The sequence below is a fragment of the Onychomys torridus genome, chromosome 2 (assembly GCF_903995425.1).
Source record: "Onychomys torridus chromosome 2, mOncTor1.1, whole genome shotgun sequence".
NCBI lineage: Eukaryota > Metazoa > Chordata > Mammalia > Rodentia > Cricetidae > Onychomys > Onychomys torridus.
The window spans coordinates 84164624-84177962 of NC_050444.1; the positions used below are offsets into that span (position 1 = coordinate 84164624).

The 13339-nt window shown below is 38.8% G+C and overlaps 1 protein-coding gene across 1 annotated transcript in view; it reads right to left on the bottom strand.

Annotated features, from left to right (window-relative positions):
- Astn2 (astrotactin 2) overlaps positions 1 to 13339 on the bottom strand; it is a 935232-nt gene that overhangs the window by 399333 nt on the left and 522560 nt on the right. Inside the window, exon 10 of the mRNA XM_036178556.1 lies at positions 4543 to 4693. Coding sequence (XP_036034449.1) covers positions 4543 to 4693 — 151 coding nt within the window. The remainder of the gene's footprint in view (positions 1 to 4542; positions 4694 to 13339) is intronic.

Genomic DNA, 13339 nt, shown 5'->3' on the forward strand with positions numbered 1-13339 from the left:
CTGAAGATGATGATGATAACCAGTCATAATTCAAGGTTATTTCGTATTGGTGGGATACAAATATATCAATCATTATCATCATCATCATCATCATCATCATCAAGCCAAATAAAACAAGAAAGCAAGAAAAGGAGCTGTGTTGTATTATAGACTTGGACTTCCTCCTACTCACTATGAAGAAGTACAGATCATGTGAACTGGGAAAGAATGTTGGAAGTCAATAAGAGAACCTTGTAATTGCTAGCAATTTTCCTGAACAACTAAGACTTGATGCTTTGTTCCTATCAGGCTAAACACATAAGTGGATAAAGGGAATAAAGGACTGTTGGAAAATCAAGTGCTGTGTTTGGGGATTATCGCCCAATGGTGGAGCGCTCACTTAGCAGATATACACATCAGGTGAGTCTGAGGGCTCTGAAGGCAAAGGGAAGCTTTGCTTGCATTTCTGGTAGTGGTGTAAATCTTTCTCATTAATGGCAGAATTTTCCATTGCAATCACTTTTATGAAAACTGCTGTCTACTAATGCCTTCATGGCAAATGTAGAACAATAGAGCTTGGACAGTCTTGCTCATATAAAGATGGTATATAAAAGCTAATGGATCCATGAATATTTCTTATGCACTAGTGAGGTAGAGAAAGCAATTGTATGGATAAACCCATCAGTTCTTCTATGACCCCATGGTGAGATGAAGAATTACCAAGGAGCTGATACCAATATAGATCACATGCCTGTGAATCAGGTGAGAGCAATAGATAGAGCAGGTCAAAAAATAATATTCATTTTCAGAAACATCATAGAGGGATCCCCTCAATTCAGGAGCTCATAAATTTGTGTAGCCCCAATATCACATACTCTATGCAAAGCATCAATAATATAATCTTGTCTTATAAAGAAATGATATTTTGCAAATCCAAAACATTGTCCATTAAATGATTTATGTTTTCTTTTTTATCATGTATTTGAGTATATAGTATGTGTGCATGTATGTATGCATGTTTACACATGTGGAGTACATGTGTGTGCAGGTGCATGTGCACATGTGACCATGCGCATGTGGGGTACCAAGGTTGATATCAGGAGTCATTTTCTATTGTTCTTTTTTTTTTTTTAACCTTACTCTTTGAGGCAGGGTTTGTTAGTCAACTCAGAGCTTACTGATACAGCTTGACTTGATAGTGAGCTTGCTCCTGGGATCTCATGTGTCTGCCTTCTGATGCTGTAATTACTGGTAGGCTGCCATACCCACCCAGCATTAATGTGGCTCCTAGGGACCAGACCTCTGGTCCTCTTGCTTGCACAGCAAGCATGTCAGCTGCTGAGCCATCTCCTAGCCCTCTGCTGTGTTCTTTTGTCCTGTAGAAAATCTGAGCCTGTGAGAACTGTTGTTCCATTTGGAAGTATCAAGAAACTGAGAGGCCCGTGTTGATTCCACAGCCAGCCAATAATCAAATTACGACGGAAACCCATCTCATTCAGATCAACCCATCCCACAGCTCTCAACTTGGCAGGAAAACAACTCCAAATGGTATTGACTCTAGGTGTGATGTTAAAGATGTGGTCTTGGTTCTCAATCCTGCCACCTGGTGGTAAGACCCCAGGAAGTCACTCTATCCCCCATAGACTCATTTATTCATCAGTGAGGGACCCCATGTTGCACATTAGTTGTTTGTTCATTTGTTTGTTTTAATGCAAAGTATAATTGGGCTGGGGAGACAGCCCAGTTGTTGAAGTGCTTATGTTGCAAGTATGAAGAACTGAGTTTGATCTCCAGAAGCCACATTAAAAAAGGGGAGGGGGATGCATTATTGGCATGTGCTTGTGATCCCAATGTGGTAGAGTCAAAGACAGGCAGATGCCTGGGGTTTGCTGGCCAATCAGCCTAGTATACTAGGCTCAGGCCAGTAAGAGATCTTACCTCAAAAGAAAATGAGGTGGGTGATCCTGAGGAATGACACTAGAGGTTATCCTGTCGCATTTCATGCAAGCACACACATATGTACATCCACACATATGAACACACACACACACAAATACAAGGTGTGATTATTTTTTATACAAAGATGCAGTTTCTTAGGAGAGGAGGCATGTGAAATAAAACATATTTTAAGAATCAGTGTAAAGGGGTACTGTCCTATCTATTCCACGCAGCAGAGTGTGCCTAGCATTCATTGCTAGCCTTTCACCAGAGAGGGAGAGTTTTAACAGTATCCTCTTGCTGTAGAGGGAAAGTCACTGAAAACTTATCAGATTATTGAATTGTCTCTTAACCTACAGAAAATGTCTTTCTCTCCTCTTATTTTTCCAGTTTATGTTAATGAACAGGAAAGAGAGACACTCTACTCCCAGACATGCACACCACACCACACTATGCTCATGGAGGTCCACCCCCATTTCTGTATCTTGAGTTTTATTCCTCAGGGACATCAATCCTTATGAAGAAGGAAGGTAAGTACTTGAGGAGAGAGAAATTATGGTAAACTCTTCATAAAAGCTACTATCAAGCTTTGGAGACACAAATTTGGAAAATCCATTGGAATTATTTGTCCAAGGATCAGCTCTACCATGTGAGCAAATCTTTCTCTTCCTCACTGGGTCTTACTTCTCCAGTATAAAGTCTGAAGGGTTGACCACAGTGTCCTAAATCAGACTGCTAGCACAGAGGCTAGCACAGCACCCACAACTACTCTTCTAATTTCTGAGACTCACATTTCCTTGGGAGTCTATGCCTGTATCTAGCTGAGCTACATATTTCACATTCTCCATGTGACTCACTTGGAGATGTGTCTGTCCCACCCTCTTGAGCCCATTATTGAAGGCTGAAGGGCTAGGGGTGAGAATCAAGTTTTGCCCAATGATATACTTCAGTGTATATCATTAGAGTGAGTCAGAAAGAGGTGTTCTTGTCACAAAGGACTCAGAATAGAGAAGCTGTAGCTGGTCAGAGAATGGCATGATATTAAAGAAAGAAAGGAAATGGAAAATAATTCTAATCCAGTTGTTTGAGCCTCTTAAGCCAAGTGTGCCTGAATGTTACCAATGGCAATGCATTTTTGCTTTTTGCCTGAACTACTCCATGTCAAATTGCTGTTGCTTATAATCCTGAAAACTTAAGTCACTAAACTCTTCACCTACCTCTTAAGAAAGTCCTGTTGATTTCTGAATCTAAAATGCAGTTTCAGTGCATCTTCTCATATTCTAGAAAATTCTTTTACTGGTTTCTTAAGCTTTGGCCATTTCTCTTCTGCTATAGGGATGTGTCAACAGTGTATTCCATGTTTCTTTGGTCTCATTTGGAGAACTTAGTGCAGAAAAGTGACTCCCATTACTGACCCTGCCTCTTTTTGTTTCCTGTTCTTACTAAGATGAATATTGCTGGTATCCTGAGTACAGTCATCAGATTTCCTGAGTTCTCACTCAGCCTATTGGTTGAGACAAACCCACCGAAGTCTGCACTATAAAATATTTCAGGTGATCTTTTTAAAAGTAGCTACAAACAATAGCAAGATCACTGCCACTTGCTGGGTGGGAGGGGGATATCTTCAGAAAGAACAAAGATCTGAAAGCATGTCCACTTATTTGTTCTAAATGCTGGCAGAGAAATTGACTGTAAGTGAAGGGCAAGAAGCATTAAACAAGCAGCATGTTCAAAGAATAGCATCTAATCAGGTCCATTTGGCCCTAGTGTAGAATGAAGAGTTACGTGATGAGCAATGTGCAAGGAGGGCTTGGGTAAGAGCCAAATGAAGGGCACTGAAAGCCAGGCTGAGCCTGTCTGGCAATTGCAATGCTTTCCAAGCATATAGCTGGACTTCCCCCACTTCAACACACACATACACATATGTATACATGCACATGTATGTAGTTGTTAAAACTTCAAGCTCATGAGACATAACCCTTACTGTAGTTATAGCTCTGGAACTTAATGTTTGGACAATTACTCTAGGGCATTCTTAAAAACCAAACCATCCATTTCAGGATGCTTTTTCATAGGCAACATATATCTTCTCCTGTATTATTATTTCACACTAGATATTAGCATTCAATTAAAGAACAAGTCTCTTCCCTTTTTGGCCATCTGCATCATTTTTTAATACCAAATTGATCCATGCTTTCAAAGACACTCTTATTACCAACTTCCCAAAGAAGCCTATTACCAACCTTGGGTCTCAGCTGGCACGTCTTCTAAACCACACCAAAGAATCTATACTGTGTACTGTTTTCAACTTAGTGGCATTCCCCTGCCTGCACTGTGTTTACAGAGCCAAGATGGTTGTGTTTTAATGTCAGAAGTACTATAAGCTTCTAGAATGCAAAACCTATCAAGAAGGACACTTAAGTTATACTGCCTCATTTTATTTTTCTAAAATTCCTGAGAGGTAAGTTTAATCATCCCACTTCACAGAAGGGGAAAACCCAGAAGCCTGGTATTCAGAGGGACACAGGGGCAGTAGATTTAAGCAGCGTGATCTTCTTTCATCCCTATTCTCTTGCAGAGAGGGGCCCCAGGATAAGAAAAGCTCCTGTACCAATGAGCACTCACCACACATCCTGAGGAGTCCACCTGGCGGTCAGATACACACTTGAAGTTGCGGGTACAGCCCCCATTGTTCCTTGAGCAGTCACGGACTGGACCAAAGGAGGACAGCAGGTCATTGATGGTTTCAAAGTAGGTGGACAGCATTGCTTCTTCCCTTGGAAAAAAGGGCATGGTTAAACCTCAGAGAAACCCTTATCATTGCTTTTTTTTTATTAAAAAAAAAATGTAATGTAAATTCAATAAACTTGAAACCATTATTTTATTTATAGTTAGGAAAATAATGCCAATAAAAGGTTAAAGGTGAGAACAGTGAGAGCATAGTGCTCACACCCTGCTGTGATAAAGAAAAAGATTTACATCTTCTTCATATAATATTTCATAATTATCCTCATAATTGCATAAGGTGGTTGGCTATGAGATCTCCATTTTACAAATAGAGGAGCTGCATATTAGAAATGTGAATTTTCTTTCCTAAGGACCACCCATCTTACAGAGTAACAGAACCAAAGTTTGTATCAAGTTCTACCTCAATCCTACATCCCCCTAAAGAAAATTGCATCTGTATGTTTGTACAAGTTCTAGAAATCTCAGCATAGCAACTCTATGATTCAAATGTTATTGTTCTAACTTAGTCAATTCATAAAATTGAGGTTACAAAAGGTTGTAGGACTTATCTCCAAGTTGCACAGGCTATAAATAAGAGAGTCCAGCAGAGACCCAAAATTCTGGCCCCTGGACACCAGAATATTGTTTTCAAACCATTGCATTCAGCTTACACTGTTAACTGTCAATAACTATCATTGGGAAGTTCATGAGAGTCTCACCAAATGAGATTTCTCAAAGATACTTTTCTTTATAGACCTGCCACAAATATGACTGAATTTCATAAGATAGATTCTATAATATGGGTAATAAAGATAAAAGTTTTGATTGTTATTTTATGTATAAAGAGCTCTTCTGAAGTGATATGCTTACACTGGTGTAAACATGATTTGTTGTGGGATATTTGTACACTATGTGAAGATATATTACTGTGACTGGTGTAACAAAAATCTGAACAGCCAATAACTGAGCCAAGAGTATAGGTGGGACTTCTAGGCAGAGAGAGAACTCTGAGAAGAAGAAAGGCAGAGTTGCCAGTCAGATGCAGAGAAGCAGAAGGGATAGTATGGGCATGAGGTAATGAGTTATATGGAAGAACACAGATTTTAAAATATGGGTTAATTTAAGTTATATGAACTAGTTAGGAACATCTCTAAGCTAAGGCTGAGCTTTCATAATTAATAATGTTTCCATGTCACTGTTCTCAGGCTGGCAGCTCGGACAAGAAAGTACTACTACAGATCGTGGCCAACGTGGGACTTGACTATACGAACACAGGGCCTGAGAAAACCGAGAAAAATTCTGGACAAAGCGCTTCCTAGTTCCAGTCTTTTAGGCTGGCTGAGGCTCACGGCACACACAGGTGTGTTTCCCAGCCTCTGTCTGGGAGCTTGAGCCAACCGCAAGTGCCATGTGCTAAGTGGAAGAGTACAGCATATGGACTGGCCCTTTAAGGCTAGATCACACTGTCAGAGAATGCTGAAGATATTCAGAAATCCAGGTACTGACACAGAAAACCTCCAAAAATGTACAATATGCTTAAAGAGGTGCTTAGATGCAGAAGAAAGAAAAAAAGTGGATACAGACCAACATAAAATAGTTAAAAATAATAGTAAACTCTCTTTAAAAAAAATAAACTAGTATAAAAAGAATAAGCCATCAAGGATTGGAAATATTATAACACAGGGAGTGTGGGCTTTAATTTTGATTGAATGCTAATGAACAGAGGATGGCAGCTACTGAGAGACATTGGATTGCTAATGAATAGAGAATGACAGTTGTTAAGAGACACTGGATTGTGGAAGGGACTGCTGAAGTAAACCAGACTATATACCTTAGGGATGTCTTGGTTGTAGAATGGAATTCAGGAAATGTGTTGCATTTGGAGAGAGGTTGTGCTTTTGTTTATATAGGAAACAAAAAACTATGGATTGCTTCAAAGGTAATCAAGAGCAGACGTGACCAGGGGAGACCTCCTAAGGATCTTGCACTACAGAGATGAGGGGAAAAGCCAAGAAAGACCACAAGACAAGTGACATATGTCCTGATAACTTGACATGGGAACAACTCTGAGACTGGGTGAGACATGATAAATCTTGTTGGCTACAGAGTCCACATGACTTATTATTACATGCCATCCTTTCATATGGCATGGATAGAGATTTATATTACAGTTTGATTATGCAGTTCATCCAGACTTATAAAGCTGGCAGATACCTTTTACCTGCTCAAACATAGAGCAAAAAATTATTTTTAACTGACTTGTACACATCACACATTCCATACTTGTGTTAGTGGAGATATATACGTTACCTTTAAAATTTTGTGTGTTTTCAAGAGAAAAAAAAAAAAGAAACTATCACCAATAAAGACAAGTAGTATAAGTAACCCAGACTCTTAGAATGCCTCAGTTGCATTTTCTTCAAAATTCTGCATATAGAACAATTTCCAAGCTCCTGGCTGTAAAGATCCAGCCTCACAGACTACTCCAGCCAGCACTTCAGAAAAGCTCTGTATTTTACCACCACATAGAGATTAAATGAAAAATAGTACAGTTAGCTCTCCCAGAATGTGACAATTATAGCAATTTTATCAGGCCCTCTAATGATCTCTTTACTTACAGACAACAAGAAACAGTCTAGAGAACACAACACGATATTTCTAAGAGGTGCAATGGGTGGTTTCTGGTCAGTTGGTGGATGTTTGGCATTGTTTTGGGAGATTGGTTACAGATTGTTTCTGGTCATGGTCAAGAAGGAAACTAAGAAAAGGTGATTAGACTCAGGGATCTCATTCTGAAAAGAAAAATGGGGCGTATAAAGTGAGAAGATAAAAGGATAGATTACTGAATCTCCTTTCCAACTAAAAAAGCACCTACCAGTCTCAAATATTTTACCTAAGTATGGATTTTTGTATATTGATACAAATTGTTAGTAATTTTTGTTATACTCTACATATGTTTCTCCTCTTGTTTAAGATGTTTTATCTATACAGCTCATTTAAAAACATAATGTATGTTTCTAGTCTTTGCAAGTTATTACAAACTATTTAGGATAATTAAGAAATACAAGTTAGTAGTTAGTCATCTAACAATCAAATTTTTGGTTATGTTAGGTATGTTTTCAAGGTCAAACAGATATTTTAGATAGACACATGGTCTTCAAACACTTCAGAGACCTACAGAATATGACATTAAAGATGTTTTAATAACATAAGGATTTTCATAACAGTGAGACATGTCTGCTCCTGGCAGAACCAATTTACTCCAAAAAAAGATGACATTGAAGAACCTCCATATGGAGTTTGCTTTCATTGTGGCAAAGTTAGCCATTGGGCAAGAAACTGCCTTTGCCTCAAGGGCTGACAATATGTTGTCCAAATTGGACAACCAGAACACAAAAGGGGACTGCCGAATTTGGCTAAGACAAGTTTGGAGAGTCCTTCAAAATTCCTGCTTCACAGAAAAATCTGTTAGCTATTCTATGCCTGTAAGTCAAAAATGAATGTTCCAAAGTTTCAGAGGAACCTTGAGTGACTGTACCAACAGCCAGATGTCTCCGTCTCTGTCCTTTCTATAGTTTTAGAAGTAGTTTGCTCTGCACTTCCTGTTTACTCAGGTAATATTTTGTCCTTTCTGGGTCTCTGATGGGTGTTGAAGACTAGACAGATAAATAACTTAATGCTGTTTTCTTTGTTACCAAGTTAATAAAGAAACTCACAAAAGAGATGGAAATTTTATAAAGGTTGAGAGAGACATAAAAGCTTAAGTTGTTTATCTAAGAAAATGTTTTGAGATCTAAATAGATATTTTTAGGATGGCAATACAAGTTATGATAAAAAGTGGCTTAGGTATAAAAGTTTAGATTCCTCAAGATAGGATAGATAATAGAGTATTTTCCCCAAATATGCCAAATACAAATGGACTGGACATTGTAAATGCAATTCTTACCTGATAATTGTTCTTATTGTATAAAGTTTCACTGTGTTAGAGCTAAAACTTTCTCTTTTTATTTAGAAAAATGGGGGGAAGGTTGTGGGACACATGCACATCATTGGTGTAATAGAAAGCTGAGCAGCCAACAGCTAGGCGGGGGAGTATAGGCAGTACTTCCAGGAAGAGAGAGAACTCTAGGAAGAAGAAAGTCAGAGTCTCCAGCCAGATGTGGAGGAAGCAGGATGGGCAGTACAGAGATGAGGTAACAAGCTACATGAAAAAACATAGATTAAAAAACCTGGGCTAATTTAAGCTATAAGAACTAGTTAGGAACAAGTACAAACTAAGACTGAGCTTTCATAATTAATTTTAAGTCTCCATGTCATTATTTGTGGGCTGGTAGTTCTGACAAGAAAGTACTACTACAATGATTCCCACACATGCAGTGTTTACTAAGGATGCCTCACTGGCAGTGGGAAAAGGCAATATCTTTTCCCATGAAATGTGACTCAGAGATGCCAGAATGGCAAAAAAGGAATCATAAGAACAGAAAGAGCTGGTGATAGATAATAGCAATGATGTTTCCCATTCCTTCTCTAGTCAAGCCTGGAGTTCCTGGGTTAGGTTTCCAAACTCATTTTCTTTTCCTAATCTTAATCTCTTCAGTCTGGATTTTTATAATGATTGGCAGTAAACTTAGTAAGTCCTAGCTCTAATTAGATAATCCTCTGTTCAGTAACTCCTCAGTACTTCCAGAAGGTACCTAGAGTCATTTTCTGCTCTCATGGGACTTCATCATCTCTTTCCTGGATACCTATTCATGATGGCTCTTTTTAGTTATCTCCTTGACTACATCTGGATTTAGCTAATCCCCAAGCAGCTTGGTACACCTGTGAGTGATTTTTTTCCTCAATTAAATTATTTGAAGAGGGAATATCAATTTTTAATCTGGGCCATACCTTCTTCTGGAAGCCTATACAAAGGACATGGAAGAAAGAAGCTTGTTCTCTTTGCCTGCTCTAGCTCTCTCATGCAAGCCCACACCTTCCCTGATGTTAAAAATACTTCTTCAGGATTCTAGTGTATACTTAAGATCAGCTGAGACATCCAGTATCATGGATTGAATAACTACTGTATTCTTGGACCTTCTCTTTGTAGACAGCCATTGTTGGACTACCTGACCACAGGCTTAAGATGTTTTAATAGGCTGGGTGGTGGTGGCAGTGCACGCCTTTAATCCCAGCACTCAGGAGGCAGAGCCAGGCAGATCTCTGTGAGTTCGAGGCCAGCCTGGGCTACCAAGTGAGTTCCAGAAAAGGCGCAAAGCTACACAGAGAAACCCTGTCTCGAAAAACCAAAAAAAAAAAAAAAAAAAAAGATGTTTTAATAAATATCACACACACACAATATATACGTATATATACTCATATATATGTATATACATATATATGAATATCAGTTTTTTTGGTCCTCTCGGCTCTTTATAATCTCTTCCCTAATATATATATATATATATATATATATATATATATATATATATATTGTCAAAATAGACAAAAATTTCTGTTCTTATTTTATAGACTATATAATATATATTATATAATATAAATATATTATTCATATATTCATTCCATTATTTCTGTTCATCCAGAGAACCCAAACTAATACAATATTCATGCATATTTACCCTATCCTCATATTTTCTACTACTTGGTCTCCTGCTTCTCATTCTTTGAAAACTGAATTTTAAGCCAGTTGTCATAAAAACAGAATCTGGAATGCAGTTATACACAGGGGGATGATTGGGGAGCCCTCTTGGGAGATGCATGTGTACAAAGAGACCTAGTCAGAATTCATAAAATAAACAACAACAAAAAAACCAAAAAAAAAAAAACCACAGTAAAGCCTCAGTTGATCCCATGGGGGAGTTCAGAGATTGAGGAAGACCTTTGTTGACATCCCAGATGATAATAAGGGATTTGGGCCTTTGCATTCCCACATCCTCTGTCCATTGCAAAGACTACAAGGGAGCACTATTGGGTGAAGCAGTTCCCTGTGGCTGAAGTTACCCAAAATGTTTGGGACAAGAAGTGTCTCCTATTAGGAGTTTCAGGGGTGGGGAGAGGTGTAGATGGCATAGATGGCATACATTATTATTCAACACCCCTAATTCAAAAGTATGAATTTTAAAATGCTATGAAATCTGCAAATTTGAGTATTGTCTTACAACCTATATCCTCACTCACCTCTCAAAATGCTTAATCACATTTTCTTTTCTAACATACTCATTTCTGCATCCTTTTCCTGATGAAGTCCCAAGATACCTTGAAAACTGATTGAATTCATTCATTCATTCATACATATTTGCATATATTTTACATGTTTATTAATTGTCTAGTTAATATGTACATAGACCCTGTTCTATGTCCTGGGATAGATACAGCAGTGACCCTGGACAAGTCTTTATCACTACACCTCATTGTTATCTCATTTATAGAGCCTTCTTTTCCCACTAGACTGAATTCCTTTATCTTGTGAGTACAATGCTTAAATCTATGACATAACTGATTGTCATTACCTAGTAGACAGTTCCATTGTCTATTAGGTAGATTAAATGCTTTTGGAGGAAATACTTTTGGATTTGTCCATGTCTATATAGTTCCCAAAAACAGAGCCTGGAGGATTATGGGCTAGGTAAGTGCTTTCAAACGAAATAAAGAAAACTTCAGAAAGTGTAGATGCATGGTCTATAACATCTGTACTTTTGTAAAGATTCTATCCAAGTAAGACATGCTGCTCCCTGTTCTGATCTTACATTCCCATTCCAGGTCCCTCATGTTGGTTCCATAGAAAGAGATAATGGAGATTATATAAGCAGACTTGTGTGATTGTCCCTTACTTAGGATAGAGTATGATGACAAGTATATGGAGGGAGGAGTTAACAGTTATAAAATGAAGTTCTCGGGAAACTTGTCCTATTTGAGGGGTGGAAAGAAGTAAAGAGGTTGAGAAGGCACAGTTTTAAAGTGTCAGCACAATCAGAGGTATTAGAAAAAGAAAGGAAAAGTGAGAGAAATAAACAGGAGGAAAGGGGGCCTGAGAAAGTGACCACAAGAAAGGAAGCAAGCATAGAGAAATGGCTAAGAAAAAAAAGAAACTGAGGCACAGGCACATAGTCACTCAGAGCAAGATGAGCAAAGAGAAGTAAAAAATAAATAGGAAGACAGACAGATGGGCAGACAGCTCAGCAGGGAGAGAGATATCCACAGTGAGAGGAGTTCCTCAGAAGTTTAATGACAATGGGGACAGAAGAATTAGTATAAGAAAACAGAGGTTAAAATGGAGGCCGAGTAGAAGAAAGAGAAATAAAGGAAAAGAAAGTGCATAGAAAGAGAAGATGAGAAAGAGTCAGAAAGATAGGAGAGGTAAGTGAAAGACAGAGTGGAAAATAAAAGAGTAACAGAGAGGAAAACAAGGAGAAGTGAAAAATATGGGAAAAATGCCACCTTTCTGTGGGGCCTACAGACTACAGATGAGCAGACTGCTGGCTTTTAAAAAGATCAATTCGACATGCACATCAGTTACTCATGGAAAGTACTATTTACAACACAAAGGCTTGGCACAGGGCTCCTGCTAAGGCAGGGGGTGCGATTATGTCCAAACAGGAAATAAAGCCGCTAAGCATAGAGAGAAAGGAGTTCAAGGCAGATACCATGTGTTTTTTCTCCTTAAAGTGTGAGGACTCAATCCATTATTCTGGCCTGAGTCTGGGTGTGGGGGTCTGTTGTATTTCTGAGCTGCCCTGGTAGCATGGGGAGGGGTGAATAAAGGCTTCCGTGGGTGCCCCAGAGACAGTGGCAAGTTGGATCGATAGGTATAAGATAAGGGCACCAGGAGACCTGGATGAGAAATTAGTCCTTGACAAAAATCTCCACCATCTTCATGATCAACACCATCTTCCACACATTCTGTGTAGCTTCCCTTCCTGTGTAATTCCTGTTGATTTTCTAACGGCCCTGTCAGCTACAGATTTTTTTCCTTCCATTGGGCAACTGTAGGGAGTAGATTTTAGGGGAAGTTTGTCACCTTTGCCTGGTCACTCAGGCAAGGGAAGACTATGCAGATGGATGCACTTGAGTTTTTCCATGCCACAGTTAAGCATCAACAAGTTGTTGTTGATGGCAAGTAAGAGCCCCCCATAGCAGTTCAAGCAGTAGTGTCCAGTTCCTCTGCGACTCAGAGGAAGATGGATGGAAAAAGGCTGTTTGTTCTTCATGCAATTGCCACATTGATTTCTGGCCCCTCAGTACATGGGATCCACAATACTATCAATCAACACAAAAATAAAAGGTCCAAGTGCTGTGCTTCTTCACTGGAGATATGTATCAAATACCACAAACTGGGTAAGCTGGGTAAATTCTATCCCGACTGTGGAGACTTTAAGTCACAGGAGATTGAGGTATTGACAGAGCTATGGCCCCTCAGCACCATATGGGGATAATCCTTCTTTGCTTCATCATAATGCATGAGGGATCCTGACCACTCTTAGCTTTCCTTCTTTTTATGGCTTGGAACTTCATGATCCGATATTTGCTAATAGCTTGTAACGGGAGAATTACAAGGCTTTCTTCTCTGTGTCTATGTATATTTCCCTCTCTTTTAAAGGCCATTGCTAACTTCTGAAATGTGAAAGTTTGTAATACGCCCAAAATTTATGCTGAAACTTAATCACACAAGCAACATAATTTACACAGAGGGCCTTCA